A 27,556-nucleotide genomic window follows, 5' to 3' on the forward strand; every position below is an offset into this window, starting at 1 on the left:
TATTCAGGTCTGCTTCATATAACTTTATGCAATCCCTTACTACCAGGGTCCACCAACTGGTATGGGGATGGCCTCATAATAGGCACTGATCACCTTACGGCCACAGTTCAGTTAAGCCACTTCAGAACACTCAGTCTCAACAGCCTCCACCTTGACATGGGAAAAATTCTATCATAAGTGGTGGTTGAAAAAGAACTCTGACAGACATTCGCTGCAAACCCTCAAAAAAGGGCAAAGATGAATATTACCGTACCACTAGATCAAATCCACCACTCTTCTCACCCTTATTTTCCTCTGATGGTCCATGACACGTGGATGCAAGCATAGGACCTAATCAAGTCTTATTACTACTACTTATACTGCTTATTCATTATGTTGACCACTTATTTATCTATTACTATTTAATGATTATTCATTTATCATTACTATGTATCAATTATCTGTGTTTGTTTGTTTGTTGTTGAACCCACCCTCGCTCTGCTGACCTCACTTGGACTACTTATTTATTTCTTATTTATCGATTATTTATTTGTCTATTTGTTGTTGTTATTTGTGCACTGCATGGTGACAGATTTAAATGTCATTATAACTGTATATTGACAATGAAAGCATTCATGTTATTTGTGCACTACGTGGTGACAGATTTAAATGTCATTATAACTGTATACTGACAATGAAAGCATTCAATTCAATTCAATTCAATAATGATAGGATTCAATTCAATCCAATTCAATAATGATAGGATTCAAAAGTTAATCATCAAACCACGCCTTAGGGTCCTCTATTGCGAAATGCAGCAATGGGCATACTTTGGCTTCTTCATTAAGGGCTAGTACTAGAGTCTAATAAAACACCACATTTCACTGTTCAATGATACAATATCATATATGTATAAGTTTCATCTTTAGAATTTAAATTATTATGCATGACTACAAAAAATAACTTGACTCTTCAATTTAACAGTTGAACTGTGCCATACAATGAAATGTCCACATCCTCATAACTAACACAGATTTGATCACTTTTTCTGTTAACCCATAATAAAGTCATAAAAGAACAAAACTTCATGAATGTTTTTTGTGACAAAGAAGTATCTGTTCCAATCACTCTATCAGAGAAAAATCTGAGTTGTAGAAATAACTGGAAACTCAAGTGTATGTAAACTTTTGACCACAACTGTACGCGTATTTAGCTAATACAGATATGACACTGTATGTGTGCAAATGTTAAAATGTTTCTGCTGTGTCTCCGAAAAACTGAGTGATTCTAAAATGGACACCAAAGGCATTTTATTGTGCCATTGACCACAAAGAAAACAACCAAACCCTTCTTTTACTGTTTTGAATTTTCAGCTTTATTGCCTTTTTATGGACTTGAGTATGAGTGCAGGCCATTATTTGGTCCATCATTTAGATTTTAATGTGACCTTCACTGTTTAAACTCATAACATTGTGACTATGTAATTGTGTCCCACTGGGAAGCTTCTGGCTTGCTTTAGGTCTGACAGTTGGCCTTTGATAAGTGTGCTGTTTAAAGAGCTGAATAATAATCACATTAGAGTTTAGCGTACACCCCAATGGGGACATTTCAGAGCGACTCATACATGAGTTCAGAGGCAGGACAATATATGCTTTAGCAAGTTTGATGAATGTAGAATCTAAATGAGATTTTTTTCCCCAACAGTGTATTGGAAGAGCAGTGTTTTCCCCTATAACAGTGCTTATTGTTTTAACAATAAGTCACTGATCATGTACACTGAAATCCCAAACAGTTGAACTAGCTCATCACTACGAAGGTCAAAACTGTCAAAAGCCTTTATATAGTGGACCGAGCTATAAAGTCTCAAGATCTGGTACGATTCGTTCCACTTTATTCAAATTGGGTTTAACATTTTATAGCTCAGTTGTGTTGTATGCAAAAAAAATGTAGGAAACATACAGCACATCAGTAAAATGTAGTTTGGTAATATCCTATATAATCTTATTTTTATTTGTTTGAGTATATTATGGTTTACAGCAGCAGTCCCGATCACCAGTCCATGGACCGTATCGGTGTGCGAGCAACCTGCATGAAGCCAAGTAGTAAAAGTTATATAATATTGACTAGTTTTTTAATATTTTTATATATTTATTTATTACCTATTTATTTATGTCTAAAATGTATTTTCCTGTGTCTGTATTCTCACCATCTTGCTACTGTGACAGTGAAATTTTCCGAATACGGAATGAATAAAGTTATCTAATCTAATCAAATCTAGTAGTGTAATGATACATGCCTTCGCTTCCTGGTCAATATTGCCCCCAGTGCCCCGAAAAGTGAATTGAAAACAAGTAGGTGAAAAAGATACCTCTGGCAAACTGAGAAGACAAGCCAGAAGGGGCACATTTGAATTGAATATTACACAATTGAAATCTTTTTATACAGTAACCGAAATATCACAAAGTAGGCAGAGAACCAAATCAATTAGCAGTCTTTAAACAAAAACGTGACTAACAGGATTTGCAACAACTGTGAGTATTTCAAAGGATCCATTCACAAGCTGATCAACATTCAAAGCTACCAAAGGAAGGTTATTAAGACATCTGCGCCTTGCATAAATTAGCCAGATGCATTTATTCTCATTTACATACACAAGGGGACCATTTATCTTAACCATAAGCTCTCTGCATAGTCATTAAAGCTGTTCTGTCCCTATTATCAAAGCTAATTTTAAGCCGTAAGTACTGGTACTTAAAGACAACCAAGGGAATTTAGTGTAGGCAGAAGCATCCCAGAAGACTGCATTTGAACATTAAAAACAGCTAAACAAACAAAGACAAAACTTTTGTCATAATACCTAATATATTTCTCTCTAAAATGTTATCTGAATTGCTACACTAGCCAATAAACTAACTTTGTTAAGAATGGCAAGCCCTTGAAGGATGGATCCAAACACAACTCAGGCAAAGGGTATTTAACAAAGGGAGCAGGCCAAGAAACACAAGTATCAAAAGCAGAGCTGTCAACCTCCGTCGACCCCATTTCAGGAGTACCCTTGTCCCATTTCCGGAGTTTGTCCCATTTCCGGAGTTTGTCCGGAGTGAATGCGATTCACACAAAATCGATATGCGCTGAGGTCGCACAAGACGAATAATTTGTCAAACCTTGTAACTCGGATGATTCACAATGCACTCTTGTTACCAAATTCTTCCGGTTTACAGTGCAGTTGAATCAAGATGGCGGAAGCCATAGCAATGGTATGAATTTTGAGGCATTTAAATTGGAAATTTGGTTCTTTTCTGAAATGGTTGTTTCCCAAAAAAATGAAGTGACAATTTTTGTGGATTTCCGGAGTTTAGGGAGGTTGTCCGGAGTCCCGGAGTTTGCCTTGCATTTCTGGGTAAACTCCTGAAATACCAGAGTGGTTGGCAGCTCTGCAAAAGATAACAAAAACAGCACAACAGAGTCGGTGAATAACCTAAGGACGCAAAGCACCAAAACATAATATACAACCATATGACAATAGGCGGTCAGGCACGCACAGCTGTAAGCAAGCACTAAGCAATAGATTTGCTAATCGTGGCAGTTGTCCTGAAACATCGGGTGCGACAATTCACTACAGGTGTGTTGCACAGCCCCGCCCCTTCGACTTAATCAGCTTCTGAAAAACCACAGTCATTGCAGTACAGACACTCCCCTACTTACGAACATTCGAGTTACGAACAACGGTACATACGAATATGTCTGCAAATTGCGTTTATGTCGAAAAATGTTCGCAAGTTCGATTTTGTATTGTATTGCGCGCCTTTTTCCAAGTAGTGCTTCTTTCCGCCGCTAATATCGACGCCTGGCGCTGTCAGAGCTCAGCTCACCTAGCATCCACCTTCCTCTGCCCAGTTCGTTGCAATGCGGAGGTGCGTGAACGTATCTCCAATGCGCAAAGAACCTTTTTCATTTGTATCATTAAATATCTCGTGCATCCATTATTCAATATGGTTGGTGAAAAGCGAAAGGCTTTTATTGAGGGAGGTGCAAGGAAGAGGCAAGCCATTTTATTTGAAATGAGTGGCAATAATAACGAAGCTTGATGCGCGTCAGAAAGTGGTGAGTGTTGCACGTGAATACAACTTGAATCGTTCGACCGTCAGTCCCATTTATAAACAAAGATCGAGCAGCAGCACCCAAATATTGAACGTTGCACAAAGTTTGCAAATCAATTGAATGATGCCATACAGTGCTACCGCATCATTTATGATGGGGAAAAAAAGAAAACTGCAATCGTCATTAGATAGCTTCTTTCGGCCAGTTTCTAGTAAATCTCTCTCTCTCTAATGTATGTATACAGTACTGTATGTATTCTCTCCATGTTATTAAATGTTTTTTTCAGTACATACCAATGCGTGTTACTTATACAAGCCTTAAACATACAAATGCACTTATATAAACCTTCAATATACTTATATAGGCCTTAGACATAAATTATAATACAAAATATAGCACTGAGCAACTTACAAACAAATTCAACTTATGAACAATCGCTCGGAACCTACCTCGTTCGTAAGTAGGGGAGCGTCTGTATACAGAACATAACAGTACCCCCGCTTCAACAGACACCACCTGATGATCCATGAGTGGGGGATTTCAGCAACGTTCCTCAGGTGCATAACCCTCCCAGACAAGTCAACCAGATACTCCAATCAATCAATCAATCAATCAATCATATCAAAAGCCTTTATTGTCATTATGCAACAGCTGCGTACAACGAAATTAATGTTGCCACTCCACAAAGTGCGTGTTTCAGTAAAAACATAAATAAGTAATTTAAAAAGTCATGGCAATTCTAAAATATTGCACAGTCTAAGATATTGCACATTGTTATTGCACACCTCGAAGTTATTGCACAGAAGGGATTGTGATTTTAAAAATTCTTCTTACTCTGAAGTGGTGCTCTGTGCGGTTGTTTCCTTAGCTTAGCAGCTAGGCCCGCCCGGCATCCCCGCTTTTGCTTTCTTTCCCTTCGCCGCCTCCGTCGTACGCTGGGTTGGCTGACTTTCCACGGAGATCCCGGTGGTCTCAAGATGTCCTCAGGGATATTGTAGGTTTGTTGGTAATCCACCCCCTCTAACCCAGCCTACGGGAGTCGAGAAAGGGTCGCACCATGTACACAGATTATCCATCGACTAGACAAGAGGCAGGAGGAGGGACCGGCGGAGGGTTCAGCGGGCAGGAAGACGGAGGAGTTTAAGGCAGGCCACAACCGGGTTCACAACAGCGTCTACTTCAAAAGGGTGTTTATAGCTAGACAGCTAGACCACCTGGCCAGGACGATAGACCACAGCAAGCCTCCTGTGACAGCAATCATTTGGTTACGTGCTGCAGTAAATGACAGTATGCTCTTTGGAGCGAGGAAGACCAGAGACAAAGTCCAGCGCGACTTGGAACCATGATTGGGACGGAACAGGCAAGGGGTGGAGAAATCCCGCCACAAAAACTGCTGAGAGAACAGGAAGAACATGTGGGAGACACCTGTGTGGCAGCCAAACCACAAGCAAAACAGGCTACAAAACATGACAAACATGATACACCAATGACATAATAATAATAAGACATAGGACCTGTCGGCATTATCAACAACACAAAATGCCTACTTGTCATCACACCCAGAAGCTGCGTGTGACGAAATTGGTGGTGCTTCTCCATAAGCTGCGTTTACTCGGCAAAAGACCTAAATAAGTGCAAGTTACGGAATCTTGTAATTTGGCATTCTGCTGTTATGGATACAGGTCGCTTACCTCTCACTGTCTTTCACTTACCTTACCTTCAGTCAGCTAGTAGGAGGCAGATCACCACCCAAACATCTTTTCATATTACCGCAGAAGGGAATGTGTGTTATGTTACCGCAAGTTTAGATTTCTGATGGATATGGGGAAAAAACTGTCCATAAGCCTATTTGTCCGTGCTTTGTGGGACCTATGGCGTCTGCCAGAGGGCAGCAGCTGGAACAGATTGTGACCAGGGTGATAAGGGTCCCCTATGATGTTCTTGGCTCTGCTGAGATAACAAGGGCTGGCAATGTCTTCCAGTGAGGGCAGAGAGCAGCCGACAATCCTCTGGGCAGTGTTAATCACTTTCTGCATGGCCTTTTTGTCTGCCGCCGTGCTTCCAGCGTACCACACTGATGCCGTACGCCAGGATGCTCTCTACAGTGGTTCTATAGAAGGTTATCAGAAGCTTGGTGCCCAAGTTGTTCTTCCTAAGTACCCTGAGGAAATGGAGTCGTTTCCGAGCCTTCTTCACCACTGCCGTGATGTTTGTAGACCATGAGAGCTTATCCGTGACGTGGACCCCCAGGAATTTAAAGGCCTGGACCCTGTCTACACATACTCCATTTATGAGGAGTGGGGCCAGATCTGTGCCGTGTTTGCGAAAGTCCAGGATTATTTCTTTAGTTTTGGTGGTGTTCAGTGTGAGATTGTTCACCGAGCACCACGAAGACCATTTGTTGACCTCATCTCTGTAAGCCGACTCATCCCCTCCTGAGATGAGTCCGACCACAGTGGCGTCGTCAGCGAATTTGATGATGGCGTTAGACTGGTGGGTGGGTGTACAGGGAGTACAGAAGATGACTCAGTACACAGCCTTGAGGGGAGCCAGTGCTCAGTGTAATGGAGGAAGAGAGGTGGGGGCCAAGTCTAACAGTCTGTGGTCGGTTGGTCAAGAAGTTCTTTATCCAGCAGCAGATTGAAGAGGATAGTCCAAGGTGGGAGAGTTTGTCAGTCAGAATGTCCGGTTTTATGGTGTTGAAGGCTGAGCTATAGTCAATGAAGAGCATCCTCACGTAGTTCCCATGGTGTTCCAGGTGGCTCAGTGCTGTATGAAGAGCAATGGCAATAGCATCCTCAGTGGACCTGTTTGCTCTATAAGCAAACTGGTGAGGGTCAATTGAGGGAGGGATTGTACTCCTGATATGGCGGGCTACCAACTTTTCAAAGCACTTCATGATTACAGGCGTGAGTGCAACAGGCCTATAATCATTCATGCTGTCAATGGTTGGCTTTTTGGGGACAGGGATGATGGTGGCAGATTTCAGACAGGATGGAATGATGGATTGTTGCAGGGAACAATTGAAAATGTTTGTGAAGACTCCAGCCAGCTGGTCAGCACAGGCTTTGAGCACCTTCCCAGGTACTCCGTCTGGGCCAGCAGCCTTCCTGGTGTTCACAGACCGCATTACCAGTCTCACTTCCCGTTCCCGGAACGTCAGTGTATTGCTGCAGGGTGGTGGTGGGGGTGTTGAGACTGGGTCTGATTTGTCAGTCTCAAAGCGGGCAAAGAAACGGTTCAATTTCTCCACTAGTGAGGCATCTGCGTTAACAGACATATTATTGTTATTGTAGTTGGTAATATGTCGTATTCCTTGCCACATCTTCTTTGGGTTATTTTCTGTGAAGTGCTCCTCAATTTTCTTGGTATATGCTGCCTTGGCCTTTTTAATGCCTCTTTTCAGCTCAGCTCTGGCAGCTCTATATTTTATCTTGTCCCCTGATCTAAAGGCGGAGTTACGGCCTTTGATGAGTGCCTGTCTCATTGGTCATCCAGGGTTTTTGGTCAGGAAAAACCCGTATTCGTTTATCTATAGTGACGTTGTCAATGCAGTTTTTTATGTAAGAAAGTACAGAGTCCGTGTAGTCCTGGAGGTTGTCGTGTACAAAAAGTTCCCAGTTGGTGCGGGAAAAACAGTCCTGCAGCTGAGAGTGTGCGTCGTCGGGCCAAGTTTTTATTATCTTTATTTGTGGCGTTGTTTGCCTCCGGAGTGGAGTGTAAGCGGGGGTGAGAGATAGGCAGAGGTGATCTGATCCAGCTAGGTGAGGGAGGGAAGTGGCTTTATAAGCATGTTTGATGTCAGAATAGACATTTTCAAGAGTTTTGTCTCCTCTAGTATTACAATTTACGTATTGAATAAACTTAGGTAAAACAGTCTTTAAAACACGCCTTGTTGAAAACACCAGCGACAATAAAACTCCATCGGGGTGGTCAAGCTGTTGTTTGTTTAGTCATGACATGACTCGCACAAGAAGCCACAGTTTGTCTTCCAGACTACACAGAAACCTTATTAAATCCAACGCAAACGTATGGGGTGCAAATGCAGAGTAGATTATCTTAAACTCACAGTGTTGACATTTTCTTTTGATAAGGACACGTGAATATTTGTGTGTTGAGCTATATTCGTTATAATTATATCATTCAATATCTAGTGCACATGATGAAATGCTGTATGAGCTATGAAACAAAATCTTAATTGGCTGCCACATTTTGAAGCAAATATGCATAATTGCATGAAAGGTGGCTTTGTGAAAGCGGAATTCATTTTCAGTCTGGATGAACAGACTACTTAACTATTTTACTTTTCTTCTACACAATGACATTTAGAACTTGATGTTGAATGGTAGCTAATCTGATATTTTTTGCTTGAAGAAGAGGAAGTTGCTTGCACCACATGCATGAAAGGAAATGAGTCTGTCAACTTAATTGAGTTAAATTGACTTCAATTTGTGAATTCACATCTCTAGAAAACGAGGGGGAACCAGGGAAGGGAGAAAAATAGACCCAAGAAAGAATTAACAACTTTTTAGTTTTCTGGGCGGGGGCATGGCCGCCCGGGAACAGGCAACCCCGGGCGGGGGCATGGCCGCCCGGGAACAGGCAACCCCGGGCGGGGGCATGGCCGCCCGGGAACAGGCAACCCCGGGCGGGGGCATGGCCGCCCGGGAACAGGCAACCCCGGGCGGGGGCATGGCCGCCCGGGAACAGGCAACCCCGGGCGGGGGCATGGCCGCCCGGGAACAGGCAACCCCGGGCGGGGGCATGGCCGCCCGGGAACAGGCAACCCCGGGCGGGGGCATGGCCGCCCGGGAACAGGCAACCCCGGGCGGGGGCATGGCCGCCCGGGAACAGGCAACCCCGGGCGGGGGCATGGCCGCCCGGGAACAGGCAACCCCGGGCGGGGGCATGGCCGCCCGGGAACAGGCAACCCCGGGCGGGGGCATGGCCGCCCGGGAACAGGCAACCCCGGGCGGGGGCATGGCCGCCCGGGAACAGGCAACCCCGGGCGGGGGCATGGCCGCCCGGGAACAGGCAACCCCGGGCGGGGGCATGGCCGCCCGGGAACAGGCAACCCCGGGCGGGGGCATGGCCGCCCGGGAACAGGCAACCCCGGGCGGGGGCATGGCCGCCCGGGAACAGGCAACCCCGGGCGGGGGCATGGCCGCCCGGGAACAGGCAACCCCGGGCGGGGGCATGGCCGCCCGGGAACAGGCAACCCCGGGCGGGGGCATGGCCGCCCGGGAACAGGCAACCCCGGGCGGGGGCATGGCCGCCCGGGAACAGGCAACCCCGGGCGGGGGCATGGCCGCCCGGGAACAGGCAACCCCGGGCGGGGGCATGGCCGCCCGGGAACAGGCAACCCCGGGCGGGGGCATGGCCGCCCGGGAACAGGCAACCCCGGGCGGGGGCATGGCCGCCCGGGAACAGGCAACCCCGGGCGGGGGCATGGCCGCCCGGGAACAGGCAACCCCGGGCGGGGGCATGGCCGCCCGGGAACAGGCAACCCCGGGCGGGGGCATGGCCGCCCGGGAACAGGCAACCCCGGGCGGGGGCATGGCCGCCCGGGAACAGGCAACCCCGGGCGGGGGCATGGCCGCCCGGGAACAGGCAACCCCGGGCGGGGGCATGGCCGCCCGGGAACAGGCAACCCCGGGCGGGGGCATGGCCGCCCGGGAACAGGCAACCCCGGGCGGGGGCATGGCCGCCCGGGAACAGGCAACCCCGGGCGGGGGCATGGCCGCCCGGGAACAGGCAACCCCGGGCGGGGGCATGGCCGCCCGGGAACAGGCAACCCCGGGCGGGGGCATGGCCGCCCGGGAACAGGCAACCCCGGGCGGGGGCATGGCCGCCCGGGAACAGGCAACCCCGGGCGGGGGCATGGCCGCCCGGGAACAGGCAACCCCGGGCGGGGGCATGGCCGCCCGGGAACAGGCAACCCCGGGCGGGGGCATGGCCGCCCGGGAACAGGCAACCCCGGGCGGGGGCATGGCCGCCCGGGAACAGGCAACCCCGGGCGGGGGCATGGCCGCCCGGGAACAGGCAACCCCGGGCGGGGGCATGGCCGCCCGGGAACAGGCAACCCCGGGCGGGGGCATGGCCGCCCGGGAACAGGCAACCCCGGGCGGGGGCATGGCCGCCCGGGAACAGGCAACCCCGGGCGGGGGCATGGCCGCCCGGGAACAGGCAACCCCGGGCGGGGGCATGGCCGCCCGGGAACAGGCAACCCCGGGCGGGGGCATGGCCGCCCGGGAACAGGCAACCCCGGGCGGGGGCATGGCCGCCCGGGAACAGGCAACCCCGGGCGGGGGCATGGCCGCCCGGGAACAGGCAACCCCGGGCGGGGGCATGGCCGCCCGGGAACAGGCAACCCCGGGCGGGGGCATGGCCGCCCGGGAACAGGCAACCCCGGGCGGGGGCATGGCCGCCCGGGAACAGGCAACCCCGGGCGGGGGCATGGCCGCCCGGGAACAGGCAACCCCGGGCGGGGGCATGGCCGCCCGGGAACAGGCAACCCCGGGCGGGGGCATGGCCGCCCGGGAACAGGCAACCCCGGGCGGGGGCATGGCCGCCCGGGAACAGGCAACCCCGGGCGGGGGCATGGCCGCCCGGGAACAGGCAACCCCGGGCGGGGGCATGGCCGCCCGGGAACAGGCAACCCCGGGCGGGGGCATGGCCGCCCGGGAACAGGCAACCCCGGGCGGGGGCATGGCCGCCCGGGAACAGGCAACCCCGGGCGGGGGCATGGCCGCCCGGGAACAGGCAACCCCGGGCGGGGGCATGGCCGCCCGGGAACAGGCAACCCCGGGCGGGGGCATGGCCGCCCGGGAACAGGCAACCCCGGGCGGGGGCATGGCCGCCCGGGAACAGGCAACCCCGGGCGGGGGCATGGCCGCCCGGGAACAGGCAACCCCGGGCGGGGGCATGGCCGCCCGGGAACAGGCAACCCCGGGCGGGGGCATGGCCGCCCGGGAACAGGCAACCCCGGGCGGGGGCATGGCCGCCCGGGAACAGGCAACCCCGGGCGGGGGCATGGCCGCCCGGGAACAGGCAACCCCGGGCGGGGGCATGGCCGCCCGGGAACAGGCAACCCCGGGCGGGGGCATGGCCGCCCGGGAACAGGCAACCCCGGGCGGGGGCATGGCCGCCCGGGAACAGGCAACCCCGGGCGGGGGCATGGCCGCCCGGGAACAGGCAACCCCGGGCGGGGGCATGGCCGCCCGGGAACAGGCAACCCCGGGCGGGGGCATGGCCGCCCGGGAACAGGCAACCCCGGGCGGGGGCATGGCCGCCCGGGAACAGGCAACCCCGGGCGGGGGCATGGCCGCCCGGGAACAGGCAACCCCGGGCGGGGGCATGGCCGCCCGGGAACAGGCAACCCCGGGCGGGGGCATGGCCGCCCGGGAACAGGCAACCCCGGGCGGGGGCATGGCCGCCCGGGAACAGGCAACCCCGGGCGGGGGCATGGCCGCCCGGGAACAGGCAACCCCGGGCGGGGGCATGGCCGCCCGGGAACAGGCAACCCCGGGCGGGGGCATGGCCGCCCGGGAACAGGCAACCCCGGGCGGGGGCATGGCCGCCCGGGAACAGGCAACCCCGGGCGGGGGCATGGCCGCCCGGGAACAGGCAACCCCGGGCGGGGGCATGGCCGCCCGGGAACAGGCAACCCCGGGCGGGGGCATGGCCGCCCGGGAACAGGCAACCCCGGGCGGGGGCATGGCCGCCCGGGAACAGGCAACCCCGGGCGGGGGCATGGCCGCCCGGGAACAGGCAACCCCGGGCGGGGGCATGGCCGCCCGGGAACAGGCAACCCCGGGCGGGGGCATGGCCGCCCGGGAACAGGCAACCCCGGGCGGGGGCATGGCCGCCCGGGAACAGGCAACCCCGGGCGGGGGCATGGCCGCCCGGGAACAGGCAACCCCGGGCGGGGGCATGGCCGCCCGGGAACAGGCAACCCCGGGCGGGGGCATGGCCGCCCGGGAACAGGCAACCCCGGGCGGGGGCATGGCCGCCCGGGAACAGGCAACCCCGGGCGGGGGCATGGCCGCCCGGGAACAGGCAACCCCGGGCGGGGGCATGGCCGCCCGGGAACAGGCAACCCCGGGCGGGGGCATGGCCGCCCGGGAACAGGCAACCCCGGGCGGGGGCATGGCCGCCCGGGAACAGGCAACCCCGGGCGGGGGCATGGCCGCCCGGGAACAGGCAACCCCGGGCGGGGGCATGGCCGCCCGGGAACAGGCAACCCCGGGCGGGGGCATGGCCGCCCGGGAACAGGCAACCCCGGGCGGGGGCATGGCCGCCCGGGAACAGGCAACCCCGGGCGGGGGCATGGCCGCCCGGGAACAGGCAACCCCGGGCGGGGGCATGGCCGCCCGGGAACAGGCAACCCCGGGCGGGGGCATGGCCGCCCGGGAACAGGCAACCCCGGGCGGGGGCATGGCCGCCCGGGAACAGGCAACCCCGGGCGGGGGCATGGCCGCCCGGGAACAGGCAACCCCGGGCGGGGGCATGGCCGCCCGGGAACAGGCAACCCCGGGCGGGGGCATGGCCGCCCGGGAACAGGCAACCCCGGGCGGGGGCATGGCCGCCCGGGAACAGGCAACCCCGGGCGGGGGCATGGCCGCCCGGGAACAGGCAACCCCGGGCGGGGGCATGGCCGCCCGGGAACAGGCAACCCCGGGCGGGGGCATGGCCGCCCGGGAACAGGCAACCCCGGGCGGGGGCATGGCCGCCCGGGAACAGGCAACCCCGGGCGGGGGCATGGCCGCCCGGGAACAGGCAACCCCGGGCGGGGGCATGGCCGCCCGGGAACAGGCAACCCCGGGCGGGGGCATGGCCGCCCGGGAACAGGCAACCCCGGGCGGGGGCATGGCCGCCCGGGAACAGGCAACCCCGGGCGGGGGCATGGCCGCCCGGGAACAGGCAACCCCGGGCGGGGGCATGGCCGCCCGGGAACAGGCAACCCCGGGCGGGGGCATGGCCGCCCGGGAACAGGCAACCCCGGGCGGGGGCATGGCCGCCCGGGAACAGGCAACCCCGGGCGGGGGCATGGCCGCCCGGGAACAGGCAACCCCGGGCGGGGGCATGGCCGCCCGGGAACAGGCAACCCCGGGCGGGGGCATGGCCGCCCGGGAACAGGCAACCCCGGGCGGGGGCATGGCCGCCCGGGAACAGGCAACCCCGGGCGGGGGCATGGCCGCCCGGGAACAGGCAACCCCGGGCGGGGGCATGGCCGCCCGGGAACAGGCAACCCCGGGCGGGGGCATGGCCGCCCGGGAACAGGCAACCCCGGGCGGGGGCATGGCCGCCCGGGAACAGGCAACCCCGGGCGGGGGCATGGCCGCCCGGGAACAGGCAACCCCGGGCGGGGGCATGGCCGCCCGGGAACAGGCAACCCCGGGCGGGGGCATGGCCGCCCGGGAACAGGCAACCCCGGGCGGGGGCATGGCCGCCCGGGAACAGGCAACCCCGGGCGGGGGCATGGCCGCCCGGGAACAGGCAACCCCGGGCGGGGGCATGGCCGCCCGGGAACAGGCAACCCCGGGCGGGGGCATGGCCGCCCGGGAACAGGCAACCCCGGGCGGGGGCATGGCCGCCCGGGAACAGGCAACCCCGGGCGGGGGCATGGCCGCCCGGGAACAGGCAACCCCGGGCGGGGGCATGGCCGCCCGGGAACAGGCAACCCCGGGCGGGGGCATGGCCGCCCGGGAACAGGCAACCCCGGGCGGGGGCATGGCCGCCCGGGAACAGGCAACCCCGGGCGGGGGCATGGCCGCCCGGGAACAGGCAACCCCGGGCGGGGGCATGGCCGCCCGGGAACAGGCAACCCCGGGCGGGGGCATGGCCGCCCGGGAACAGGCAACCCCGGGCGGGGGCATGGCCGCCCGGGAACAGGCAACCCCGGGCGGGGGCATGGCCGCCCGGGAACAGGCAACCCCGGGCGGGGGCATGGCCGCCCGGGAACAGGCAACCCCGGGCGGGGGCATGGCCGCCCGGGAACAGGCAACCCCGGGCGGGGGCATGGCCGCCCGGGAACAGGCAACCCCGGGCGGGGGCATGGCCGCCCGGGAACAGGCAACCCCGGGCGGGGGCATGGCCGCCCGGGAACAGGCAACCCCGGGCGGGGGCATGGCCGCCCGGGAACAGGCAACCCCGGGCGGGGGCATGGCCGCCCGGGAACAGGCAACCCCGGGCGGGGGCATGGCCGCCCGGGAACAGGCAACCCCGGGCGGGGGCATGGCCGCCCGGGAACAGGCAACCCCGGGCGGGGGCATGGCCGCCCGGGAACAGGCACCCCCGGGCGGGGGCATGGCCATGGCCGCCCGGGAACAGGCCCTCCAAGGCGAATCATCCGGTCACGACATCATCATTGTTCGCTATAGGCACACCAGTATCACACCTGCCACAAGCAGGTGCATGTCAATGTTCCCTCTAATTTTGTATGTAAAACACGAAAAACATAAGAGTGGACAGAGCTACTGCCACTGGCTACCGCTTAAACGGCGCCATCATGGGGTAGGGGTTTTAAAAAAATAAAAAATAATAAAAAATAAAAAATACTGCGCGCCATATGATTGCTGCTGCGCAGAGAAGACGAGAGTAGTGCGCAATTGCGCACGCGCGCAGCTTAGACGGAAAATTGGTTGGAAGGCTTACCTTGAAGACACCCTGACCGTAGCATTTCTCGTTGGAGAAAGCATAGCCAAGCGTGAGCACACGGTCGAGCCAACCCTTGAGGATGGCGGGCAGACTGAACCAGTACATGGGGAACTGAAAATTGCATTCAAGGTCAGTACTATAGTAATGAACTTAGCTGGTGGAAACACCATGTCTTACCTGGAAAATGATAAGGTCAGCCTCTGTTAGCTTACACTGCTCCTCAGTAATGTCAGCAGTAATTTTTCCAGCCTCCCACGCCAATTTGGTCTCTTCAGCATAATGGAAGTGTTGGGCATCCTTAACCTGACCTGTGGACAGTTAGATTGTATTTAAGGTTGTGAAAAGAAACATGATTTTACTGGGTAATCACACTACCCTGAATGTCTTCGGCAGTCGCGGTAGCTTTGAACTTCATGGCATAGAGGTCAGACACTTTGACAGCACAGCCTTTGGCAGTCAGAATGTCAACAGCAGCATCTTTGGCAGCAGCATTGAAAGAACCAGAGCTCTGGTGGGCATACACGATGAGCGCCTTCTTTCCTACCAAAGTTGGAGAAAATAGGAAGGAAATTAAAACATCTCAAGGTAACCAACAGTCAGTCTGAACACAACTTACCCATTTGTCTAAAGTCAGCTGCCACAACAAAGAGGGTGAGGGACAAAGAACTGCTGTGCCACTGAACCTCAAAAGAGAAATGACGGCTTTTTATACTGGAAGAGCAATTGTCTCTCCAAGGTGCAGGGACGCACCAATTATAGCAACAGCCAATCAGATAAGACCCAAATAGCCTGACAGAAAAACAGGTACTAGATTGACATGTATATTTATGTATACACATATATTTTCAACCTAAAATACATGGTGAGCACATTTCATGTTACATCATTTTGCTAAGTCTTTTTTGCAATTCAAATATTTAAAATAAAATGTTTTAAAAAGTTCATTTCCAGAGTGCTGTTGGCACTTTTTGAGGAAAAATCCCCCAAGAAAGTAACGAGCATGTACCAATCCCACGCGATGTCAACAGTTTGTCACCAATCCATCTATTTCTGTCCAATCACTGGCAAATTCTGGCGAGCAGCTGTCACAACATCCAGACAATGTAATGAAAGGAGCTGCCGTGTTAAGATGCACGCCATTAATTAAAACCTGAAATCGCCCGCAATTAGCAAACTGTCAAGCCAGCCAACAGGCTTTATTTTTTATTCTGCCAAATAAAATTTTTACAGCAAGATATTTGAAAAATTTTACCACTTTTTTGAACTCAGTTAAAGCTCATTACAACCTCCATTTGATGGCATCTTTGCAATTGAATGCTTCCAGAACCAAGTATGCAATTTAGTATGAACACATGCTTGGCAAATGTAAACAATATTTCTCACTCTAAAAATGGGTGTTTAAAAGTCCACATTCCCATTTAAAATGTTAATATTTCTTTTGCTTGCAGACCCTCATAATTGGTCAACTATTTTAGCAGTTACTGTAATGTCCATATAAAATGCACATCTGATTGTGTAAAACATTGACTTAGTCAGCATTTAGGTGCTCATCCATTTGAAATAGAGCCTTGCTTAACTAAAAGATATACTATTTGATCAAGGCTTCCATTAACCTTCCTTTTTAGCAGGTTTTATTCACAACAAATAATGAAGCTAATGCTCCATGCAAACCATTGATGTGCTTTTAGCTAACAGTGTTAAATTGCATTGCTTTTAACCTACTATTGTAGACCAATGTGACACTGCAAAAATGTTCATCAGAAAAGGAGTAGAAATATCCACAAAGTTAGGTTAAGGGTTTTTATTAAATCAGTTTGACATCAAACTCCAGCCCTCATCATGTTGTTGGGTGGCACAGCCAGTCCCAAGTGAACACCCACAGTGAGGCCAAACTTCTCAGTCGACTGCTTCTGCTGGACCTCAGGCTTCAGCTGGAAACCCTTCTCCCTGTCAAAGTAGTCCATGGGCGTGAAGGTCAGAGGGGCCTCATCCAGTAGACCATCAAGGCGGGTGCGCCAGGCTTGGAGAAGGTTGGCACTGGCCTCACGGGGGAGGTGAGCTGGAGCCCAGAAAATTTGAGGTGCCAGGACTTGGAAGCCACAGTAGTGCAGGATGCCATTCTGTTGAAAAGTCAGTCAGTTCATGTTCATATCATACACACCAGCCAGAGATCGTTACCTGAAGTGGCCAAAGTGTGACATTCATGTCTCCATTGATGCCATTGGCACTAAACATGGACTCCTCAGAACCAGTCGTGAATGACAGTACAGCTTTCTTGTCCTGGGAAATAACATTGAAATATCACTGTCCTTTAGATTCCATGTGTTGGAAGGCTTACCTTGAAGATACCGACCGTAGCGTTTCTCATCGGAGAAAGCATAGCCGAGAGTGAGCACACGGTCGATCCAACCCTTGAGGATGGCGGGCAGACTGAACCAGTACATGGGGAACTGAAAATTCCATTAAAAAAGGCAAGTGCTGTAGTAGTGAACTAACCCGGTGAAAAATATTTTCTTACCTGGAAAATTATAAGGTCAGCCTCAGAAAGCTTGCATTGCTCCTCAGTAATGTCAGTGGTCAGTTTTCCAGCCTCCCACGCCGCTTTGGTCTCTTTGGCATAATGGAAGTTCTCGGCATCCTTAACCTGACCTGTACAGTTAAGTTAAGGTTAGAAAAGAAGTAAAACATTTCACTTGGGAAAAGAACATTACCCTGAATGTCTTCAGCGTTAGCAATAGCTTTGAACTTCATAGCATAGAGGTCAGACACTTTGACAGCACAGCCTTTGGCGGTCAGGACGTCAACTGCAGCGTCTTTGGCGGCAGCATTGAAAGAACCAGAGCTCTGGTGGGCATAAACGATGAGCACCTTCTTTCCTGCTAAAAATAAAAAAGGACAGCAAAGACTAACACGTTGCAATCCAAAAAGCAATTAAAACAGCTTCAACATTACCCATGTTTGAAGTCAGCTATCAAAACACCCACAGAGAGGATGGAGAACTGCTGTGCTGAAAACTGGCAAATGAGGAGTTTTTATACCAAGCGACCAGTTGATTGTCCCAGGTGCTGGCACTTAGCATTTAACCCAGCGGCCAATCAGATAGCAACCTCACGGTGACGGATAGATAGACTGATGGATGGATTGAAATGACAGAGACACAGACATGTTTCTTTTAAATTAAAATGTGTATAAATATAAATGGGCCTTGAGATTGACCCTTGCAGAACATCATCGATTCAATGTCAGTATTTGATAAAAAAAACATTAAAATATGTTTTTAATTCTAAATTATTTCTTTAATAACTAGCACTGCACATTTCCAACTGCCAGTGCCTCAGTTAAAAAATAAAAAATAAAAAAACAGGAGACCTAGTTGTTGCACTGAAGTACTGCTGAAAATGTTTGGGGTTCTCAAAAAAACCCATACTTGAACACTGTAATTGCATCTCTGCTGCCGTTTGTTGATTGGCTTTAAATCATGTATCTCTATTTGGATCATTCCAGAGAACATTTGGAGGAAACTTCATCAAAGAGAATAAAACATGAAGTTCCTCTGTAGTTCACATCGATTTAAAAACCTCACACTTGCTCTTCCATTTTATCCCTAGGACAGGTGTGTTGTGGCTTTTCTTTGGGTGTTTTTTTTAATCCAACCAGAGCAAGCTTTTTTTGATTGAAAAAAAATGTTTGCCCTTCTCAGCTCCACTCCAGTGTGACCCTTCATGTAATCTGAGGCGCTCCCGGTATGCTCACGGCCGCCATACTTGCGGTTGCCATGGAGATGGCAACACTCCAAAACTTCCAGAAAAACCTTTGTTTTATGAAAAAGCTTCTAGGAAAAACAAAACCCGCGTGGGCGGGCGTACACTTTGAATGTTCCGTCGTTTTTTTTAATTCCTTTTTCTTAGTGTCAAAAGCCCGGCGGCCGAGCGGTTAGTGCGTCGGCCTCAACCTTCTAGGGTCCTGAGTCCGTTCCCAGCTCAGTCCTCGCTGTATGGAGTTTGCATGGGTTTCCTCCGGGTACTTTGTCTCCTGGTGCCCTCCGATTGGCTGGTCACCGATTTAAGGCACCCCCCCTCCCCCATGTAACATCTCTCTTGATTAAAAAAAATAGAGCATGTAAAAAAGGACGATCAAATTGAAGCAATCAGAATGCAGAAATTAGAATTAAAATTAGAATTAAGTTTATTGTAAGGTTAGATTAAATTTATTTTTGCGTGTATGCATCGTAATCCAAGTTCATTTAAATTTGTTTATGTTATGTTACGAGCGCGTTGCCGTGGAAAAAGTCACCCCCGCCCCTTTCTCTGTCCCTCTCTCTCTCCCCTCCACGAAATCCGTCTAATTTTAGTACTATTAAACCACTAGTTATTTGTTACTTTGTTAATAGAGGGCAAATTGGAACAAATAAAAATGTTTTTCAAATTCAATATCCTGTTTTTGGTGTTTTTTCAGAGGGTTGGAACGAATTAATTTGTGTTTAGTTCATTTCTATGGGAAACGTTCATTTGAGTTACGAGTAAATCAACATACAAGCTCAGTCCCGGAACGCATTAAGCTCGTATCTCGAGGTACCACTGTATATGTTTTGTCGATACCGATCCGATGCTCATATTTTTAGACCAGTGCAAAGAATGCAAAATGTAATGTAACTAGTAAATGACTAATAACTATTTGTACTAAAGTAAAAACAAATTTGACCTGGATTTGAACCGAGGACCCCAGAACTGTGAGGCCAACGTGCTACGGGCCGCCCTCTAATAAAGTCATTAGTTTCAAAAGAAATGTTACACCCGTTTGCCTAGCTGTTTGATTTACACAAGCTGAACAGCACCCTTGTAGTTTGTCTTTGTTTGGCCTTAATAAATTAACCAAAACATTTTTGCCTTTGATTGCCATTAGGCCATTCTTACTACTGTTGATGGCAAACTGGAACGTGGAAACATGGGAGAAGGGCGGCTTTGACGGCGTGGCGGCGTCTTTTGGGCAAGCGTCGCCAGTCTTCCGGGTCTGAAGACGACAGCAACGAAGCAATTATGGTTAGTTGCTAAAAATCACAAAATTGACAACTATTAAAGGATTGACTACAACTTGATGCCAGATGTCCAAATATTTGTTTTTTTTCCCTCCTTTTGATAGTTAAATTAGATTCAAGAAATTGCCTCAGTTGTCAATTCTTCTTCCAACGCGTTGACTGCAGTCACATTTTCGTCAATGGACTCATCAAGAGCAATTCCCGGTGGCTAAGCGTCGTTCCTTTTCAACCACTGTACTGTCTTCAAAGGAGCTCTCATTCTCCACCATTTTGACTTAAAAATGTACACAAAGAAAATACACATTGCTGATTTGCTGTCCTCGTGAAATATTTCCAAAAATAAGACAAATTCTAAGATTGTTTTTTGAGTGCCGCCGGTTGAGAAGCAAGCTGTTCCACCGTGGAAGACAACGTTCTTGGCGGTCTCGGGCGTGGTGCCCGATTTCAAGCCACCATTCCATCCCACGAGGATGAACCTTTTGGGGACGGGGGCGCCGGGCTCCCGACTCTTGGCGGCGAGAGCCTTGATGACGCTCTGTAGCTCGGCCATCTTGGGAATGACAACCACCTGGGTGCCAGGCCTGAAAATGGAAATTCTAATGAAATGATCAAAGAGCAAGAACACAGAAATACAATAAATCTGCCTAAATAAACTAGACAAATAATACAAAATAAAAAAAATTATTTTAATGATTTGCATCAGAACACACAAAAATCAACCTGCTTTAAGAAGCATTGAAACAAAATAAATAGGAACATTTTCACGAATAAAAAAAAATCACACTAACGTGAAAACAGGCCTGCCGTAAAGAGTAATCTAACATAACATATACATAAGCCAACTAGATAAAATACAACGTTAATGATTTAAATAAGAACAAAAATAAGGTGTCAAGACCATTATAACAAAATAAAGAACCAAACAATCTTAAATAAGTGCAAAAATAAGCTTATTTGTAATTACAAATAACTAATCTAATTTTCTGAACCACTTTATCCTCATTAGGGTCACAGGGGGTGCTGAGCCTATCCCAGCTGATGGACAACCACACACACTCACCCATACTTAGGGGCAATTTAGTGTCCAATCAGCCTACCATGCATGTTTTATTGAAATGTGGGAGGAAACCCACTCAGGGCCGGAGAGAACATGCAAACTGCACACAGGTGGACATAACCTGGATTTGAACCCAGGAGCCCAGGGCTGTGAGGCCAATGCGCTAACCACTCGCCACAACGGGTTGTCATATGCTTCAGTGCAAGCAAATATATATAATGTGAAACTAATGAAAACAAATCTCTTTTGCTACTTGAAGGATAAAACCTATTTTGAATTATGGAGTTGCAGTTGCTGCGGGTTAGCTTGGACTACGTGATTTACCGACCGACTTTTCGACTAGAGTGGACAACAAATTGAATCAAATCAGTAACCCCAATACTGCCTTAACCATACTAGCTAACTACATTGGCACATCCAATTTTGCTCAACCAAAAACATTTGCGGTTTTATTTGATAGGCACCATTATCTCCAAAATAATACGGCTGTTTTTTCAAATTCCATTCTATGAAACACAGCTGCAAAAGACTGCAAATTGACACGGGTTGTTTGTAAACAAAACGCCGGAAGTAAGTTACACGTGCTGCGTTTCTTCGTTTTTTGACATGGCGATTTGTGTACACGACCACCACCTGTTGGTTGGCGTAAATAATGCAGGCTACGATAAATGTATGTATGAAAACCACCATCTTTGGAGTTTATGAAACAAAAATTAACACTGGGGAAACACTGATAAAGGAAAAATTGTAGCTCTTTATCAGAATAAAAACGTTTTAAAAAATGATGAATGTCAACCAATGTTCCCTCTAATTTTTCGTTGGTCTGGGCAGAAAGACATGATTCGCCTAAAGACGTTTTGCCGACGGACGTTTGACAGACGGGCAGGTCGCCGAATGAACGTTCGGCCGAACGGAGGTTTCGCCGAAACGGGATTCGCGCGCTCGCCCCGCCCCCGGATTGTGTGTGTACAAGTTTTTCAACCTCGGCCCGCGGGCCATATACGGCCCGTTAGGATTTTTAATCCGGCCCGCCGCCGGCGTTGTCCAAATTATAGTAAAAATCAATGATTCATTTCCCTTTGCCGCTCATCACTCTCAATTTATTAGTCTACCATCAATGGCAGCCCGGGAATAAGCACTCTTGGGCAGGCATGGCAGCCCGGGAATAAGCACTCTTGGGCGGGCATGGCAGCCCGGGAATAAGCACTCTTGGGCGGGCAGATGTAGCAGAACCGAGCCGTAAAATGACAGCAATCGGGTCAAATCTATCTTAAAACAGCATTTAATGATTAAATACAAATACTGGAACTCTTTGGACATTAGAACCGAGCCCAGGGAAGTGAATTTCTTGGTAAAATGTCACGATGGAGGGAAAAAAACCGTCTATATACGTCCATTCGCCAAACGGCTTAAAATGCTCTCAAATTCGGTCAAATCCAGCCAAAAACAGCGTTTAATGATTAAATACAAATACTGGAGCTCTTTGGACATTAGAACCCAGCCCAGGGAAGTGAATTCCTTGGTAAAATGTCGCGATGATGTCGCGATGGAGGCAAAAAAAGTCCATATACGTCCATTCGCCAAAAGGCTCAAAATGCTCTCAAATTCGGTCAAATCCAGCTGAAAACAGCGTTTAATGATTAAATACAAATACTAGTATTTTTATTTAATCATTAAACTAACAAATACTAGTATTTGTATTTATTCATTAAACGCTGTTTGAACGAACGTTCATTCGGCGACCTGTCCGTCGGCAAAACAGGTACTCCTAGTGGAATCATCCGGTCACGACATCATCATTGCTTGCTATGGGCACACCAGTATCACACCTGCCACAAGCAGGTGCATGTCAATGTTCCCTCTAATTTTTCATGTAAAACATGCTGTAAAACACGAAAAACATAAGAGTGGACAGAGCTACTGCCACTGGCTACCGCTTAAACGGCCCCATCATGGGGAAAGGGGTAAAAAATAATAATAATAATACTGCGCGCCATATGATTGCTGCAGAGAAGACGAGAGTAGTGCGCAATTGCGCACGCGCGCAGCTTAGAGGGAACATTGACCAGGGATTGTACCCTCGATTGCACTAACATCTGGTGTGTAATTTCTATGTTGACATCATTAAAAAAAATAAAATACAGTGCAGCAGTATGAGAAAATAATGAATATAATATCAGTGAATAGTAATGTGGGCGGCCCGGCGGTGCGAGCGGTTTGCACGTCAGCCTCACAGCTCTGAGGTCCTGGGTTCAAATCCAGGTCGGTCCACCCATGTGGAGTTTGAATGTTCTCGCCGGGCCTGCGTGGGTTTTCTCCGGGTACTCCGGTTTCCTCCCACATTCCAAAAACATGCATGGTAGGCTGATTGGACAGTCTAAATTTCCCCTAGGTATGGGTGTGAGAGTGAATGGTTGTCCGTCTCCTCATGCCCTGCGATCGGCTGGCCACCGATTCAGGGTGTCCCCTGGCTCTGGCCCGGAGACAGCTGGGATTGGCTCCAGCACCCCCCGTGACCCTAATGAGGATAAAGCGGTTCAGAAAAAAAGTAAATGAATGAAAAAGAATTAATACTTGTTGGGTTAATTCTGGGATGTTACTATATGTTCATTTAGAATTAATGGAATAAAGCTGAAAGGAAGTTTTATTAAGGGGATCATGTGCAAATTTATAATATAGGGGGGAATGTTGGGGTAATCATTATTATAAATGTGTTTGCAATGAATATAGAGCCTTATAATATACATGCTTACTATATTAATCAATATATTTGCTCATCCTAAATGTGTAACTATATTAAACAATATATATATGTGTTTGATCGCCTTTATGTTAGAGTTGAATTAATATGTGAAGCAAACGCTTGCGCCAAGGTCGCTCTCCAGGACAGCGAGAGATACAAGTTCGAAAGGACATAAAACAATCCACTGAGTTCTTGCTCCGAGGACTGATTACTGGAAGATACGCGTCGACCCCTTCCCCAGATGCGAGTTCACAATGAAGATCGGTGAAGGACGCTTAAATTGTTGTTGGGTCAGCGGATGACTATCAAGCATATTGTTTTAATTTGTGACGCTAGGTTGACGCTTGGGTTGCTTGATTATGGAATTGTTTTGTTTCTTGCTTACGCAAATGGAATTGTTTTGTTTCTTGCTTACGCAAATGGAATCAATAACCTTGTAATTGTTTTGATTTGAAGCCTTAAATGGGCAGGACATAATGCCGTTCTTTAGAATAATCTTGGGTGGGGCGAGCTGCCGGATGTATTCTCTCTTGCAAGAATTAAATGGGATGTGACTACAGATGCCTTTTTTATTGAAAGCTGAATTGGAAAAACCTAAGGATAAACTTACAATTGGATGAACCTAACAATACTAATGAACAAATTTGAACATTATTAAAAACATTTTGAATGATAAAATCATAGGGCCCCTGATGGTGCAGTGTGGTTCTTTCACCCAACCAGTGCGGGCAATGTGGGATCGATCCCCACTTGGTGGCGGTGTAAATGCGAGTGCAACTAGTTGTGTGTGTCTATATGTTCCCTACAATTGACTGGTGACCAGTCTAGGGTGTAGTCTAGCTTTTGCCTCAAGTCTGCTGGGGGGTTAGGGTAATGTGATCCAACATTCTGTGACCATGACAAGGATAAGCGGTTTTGAATGAATGATGAATGAATGAGTAATAAAATCATAACCCTTAAATCATCTGACATGATTAACTAATTCAAAACATCTATTCTAAGTGTTTTAATTGATGAATTGCTTTTTAGAAATCAATATTGTCTTGGCACCCAACCTTTTTCCATTCGTGACACATAGTAATAAATGAACTAAGGTATTTTGTCTGAGGGATGAATTTCAACCTTGTTCATATCAAACATCAATAAAACATGAGACTTTAATCTATATGTCTTCTTGTGCATAAATATGCTGAATATTCAATTCAATTCAATTCAATTTATTTGGCAAGAAAAAGCACCAGGCTAAGGGCCATGTAACAAGATACAAGAAATGTGCACAAAACGCGGTGTAGTCACTGGTTCACGGCCAAAAAGTCATCCAGAGCCCGCTTGAACTGGGCGACCGTCGGCTTCTCGACCACACCCTGCGGAAGCCGGTTCCAAGGACCGGCGATGCGCACTGAAAACGCAGCCTTCCGCCGATTCAACCGGAACCCGCGAGGGTACAGCTTCCACGGATGACCCCTCAGACCACGATCAGGTGCGGGCGTGAAGAAGAGGTCGCGGGGCACGCTGTAGATACCGTGGAGGATGTTGTAGGCCAGTATCAGGTCCCCTCGCAGACGCCTAGCCTCAAGGGTCGGCAGGTTGAGTCGCTGGCATCTTTCCTCGTAAGACATTAAGCTGAGGCCGCGGACCATCCTCGTTGCAAGCCTCTGGACTCGCTCCAGATGCTGGATGTCCTTGGCGAGGTACGGTGATGCGGCTTGGATCCCATACTCGAGAATGGGCCTCACCAGGGAAACATACAACGGAAGGAAGATGTCTGCTGTGATGACGGCAAAGGACCGGAACATTAGGAACAGTACTCCGCGAGCTTTGTTGGCTGCTTGGATGCATTGGGCCGTTGGTTTGAACGTGTCGTCGACAATGATGCCCAGATCTTTGCACCGTTGAGTTCGCTCCAGTTCCAGGCGTCCCGGTTCAAAGTCAAGAGGTGAATCAGGAGGAGCCCCAATAGCCAGATGACTGCATTTCGTGATATTGAGCCGCAGGTCCCACAGGTTCGACCAACTCCACACATGATGAAGGCACCTACGCAGGTCCTCGTAGTCGGCGAAGAGGAGAACCCGCTGGGAGATGTGCTCTGGCAGGTCGTTTACAAACCCCACGAACAGCAGTGGTCCAAGAACGGAGCCTTGGGGGACATCGCTGGGGGCGTTGTGAGTCTCTGAAAGTATGCCGTTGACTTGTACTTGAAAGGTGCGGCCAGCCAAAAACGCATCAATCCACCTCACGACCGCTGGGTGAATCGCATACGCTTCCAACTTGCGGAGTAGCAAGCGATGGTTGACCGAGTCAAACGCCTTGGCGAAGTCCAGGAAGACCAGGTCGGCAATTTGTCGATCGTCCATTAATTGAGTGACCCATTCCTCCATCATCAGCAAGTTGGTGAGGCAGGATCTCTTGGACACAAATCCATGCTGACTATCGGAGATCGCCGCTGTGTTCTGGAGATGGGCCATCATGGACGTTTTGATAATTGATTCTAACATTTTGCAGATTACTGAAGTGAGGGAGACCGGTCGGTAATTCAACGGGTCCTCTCGGTCTCCTTTCTTGTAATAGGGCAGATTACGGCCCGTCTCCAGTCTTCGGGGACTTCACCTGATTGCAAGGACAGTGTGAAGAGATATGCGAGGGGAAGTGCTATGGTCGGAGCGAGTGCCTGGAGGACCCTCGGGTGAATACCATCCGGACCATGGCTTTTAGTTGCGTCCAGACACATCAAGGCTCGGTAGACTTCAGGAGGTGTAATGGCAACTGCAGGCATTGGGGGAACATCCCGAGCAAATGGGGGTGTTGGTCGCCCATCATCGGCTTTGTAAATGCCTGCGAACACCCTAGCAAATCAGTGGTGCATCGAGACATGGTTATCTACTGTGTGGCGGTACCCTTGTCTGGTTTTCAAATGCAGGAAATTCAGGGACAAGATTATTTATACGAGAAGAGCAGTGACCTATGAGGCATATAATGGCAAATATGATGGTGTAACAGTTAGTGATCATAACTTTAAGTAGAAATCTGTAAGGCTACTCTGAAAACCTAATTGAACCCCACTTTGATAATTGTGCTATTCTGGCATTGGGCATTCAACATGTACTGCATTGACTGGGAATTGGACCACTAAACTATCACTGGTTCAAGATAGTGATGTTAAAACATTTAATTTGTTAAATTAAATGTAAAGGGTAAAGGTCAGCGTATATTTTTTATATAAAAGTCCCACGCTATGACTTCACTTGTATCACAACCAAAAATTGTAAAAGTTAGAAGGTTGCTTATTGCAAACACTTAGCAAAATGTTGTTTTCTATAATCGAGTATTCTCAATTGTTATACAGGCCTAAGGCATTCAAAATTTACTGCACTGACTGGGATTCAGACCCAGGCCTCTCACGTGGAAAGCGAGGATTCTACCTTTGAACTATCAATGCTTATTAATTTAGGGACGCATGTGAAAAAAATGTATTTGTTGCATTAAATGTAAAGGTTAAAGGTCAACTTATTTTTAAATCTAAAAGTATAAAGTAATATTAACACGATATGACTTCAAATAAATTGCATGAATCGTAAACTGTCAAAGTTGGAACGTTCCTCTGAAATCCAATTGCAACGAATTTAAAAATGTTATCTATATTCAAATAATGTCAACTGTCATTCTGGCCTCAGGCATTCAAAACGGACTACATTGACTGGGAATCAGACCCAGGCCTTTCGCAAGGCAAGCAAGAATTCTACCACTGAACCATCAATGCTTTAACTCTACATTAGCCATGTTAAAAGATTTAATTTGTTGCGTTGAATGTACAGGTTAAAGGTCACCTTTGTAAAAAATTCTTAAGTAGAAGGCAATATTATTACGTTATGACTTCAAATCAATTGTATCAATCGTAAACTATCAAAGTTGGAAGGTTGGTTTGAAAATCTAGTTTAACAAACTTTGAGAAAGATTGTTTTCTATAATTGAGTAATATCAATTG

General features: G+C 50.2%; 1 protein-coding gene and 1 pseudogene across 2 annotated transcripts; both read right to left on the reverse strand.

Annotated features, from left to right (window-relative positions):
- Nucleotides 1-14,435: 14,435 nt before the first annotated feature.
- LOC144078987 (ribosyldihydronicotinamide dehydrogenase [quinone]-like) lies at nucleotides 14,436-15,403 on the reverse strand. The gene is made up of 5 exons (XM_077607489.1): nucleotides 15,356-15,403; nucleotides 15,115-15,279; nucleotides 14,917-15,047; nucleotides 14,737-14,850; nucleotides 14,436-14,456 (listed from the first exon to the last, which is right to left on the reverse strand). The coding sequence occupies exons 1-5, from the start codon at nucleotides 15,357-15,359 to the stop codon at nucleotides 14,436-14,438; spliced, it is 435 nt and encodes a 144-aa protein (XP_077463615.1). The 5' UTR covers nucleotides 15,360-15,403.
- A 1,122-nt stretch (nucleotides 15,404-16,525) lies between these two features.
- On the reverse strand, nucleotides 16,526-17,853 carry LOC144078848 (NAD(P)H dehydrogenase [quinone] 1-like; annotated as a pseudogene). The gene is made up of 6 exons (XR_013301339.1): nucleotides 17,692-17,853; nucleotides 17,451-17,618; nucleotides 17,258-17,388; nucleotides 17,078-17,189; nucleotides 16,918-17,019; nucleotides 16,526-16,859 (listed from the first exon to the last, which is right to left on the reverse strand). The product of XR_013301339.1 is annotated as an NAD(P)H dehydrogenase [quinone] 1-like (transcript).
- Between the last annotated feature and the right edge of the window lie 9,703 nt (nucleotides 17,854-27,556).

This window comes from Stigmatopora argus, chromosome 8, assembly GCF_051989625.1.
Source record: "Stigmatopora argus isolate UIUO_Sarg chromosome 8, RoL_Sarg_1.0, whole genome shotgun sequence".
NCBI lineage: Eukaryota > Metazoa > Chordata > Actinopteri > Syngnathiformes > Syngnathidae > Stigmatopora > Stigmatopora argus.

Bases quoted from the DNA above. Each gene is read 5' to 3' on its own strand.
- LOC144078987 (XM_077607489.1), bottom strand. The intron at 15,048-15,114 runs GTAGTGTGATTA...AACTGTCCACAG, and splicing joins GACTGCCGAAGACATTCAGG to GTCAGGTTAAGGATGCCCAA. The intron at 14,851-14,916 runs GTAAGACATGGT...TGCAATTTTCAG, and splicing joins CTGACCTTATCATTTTCCAG to TTCCCCATGTACTGGTTCAG.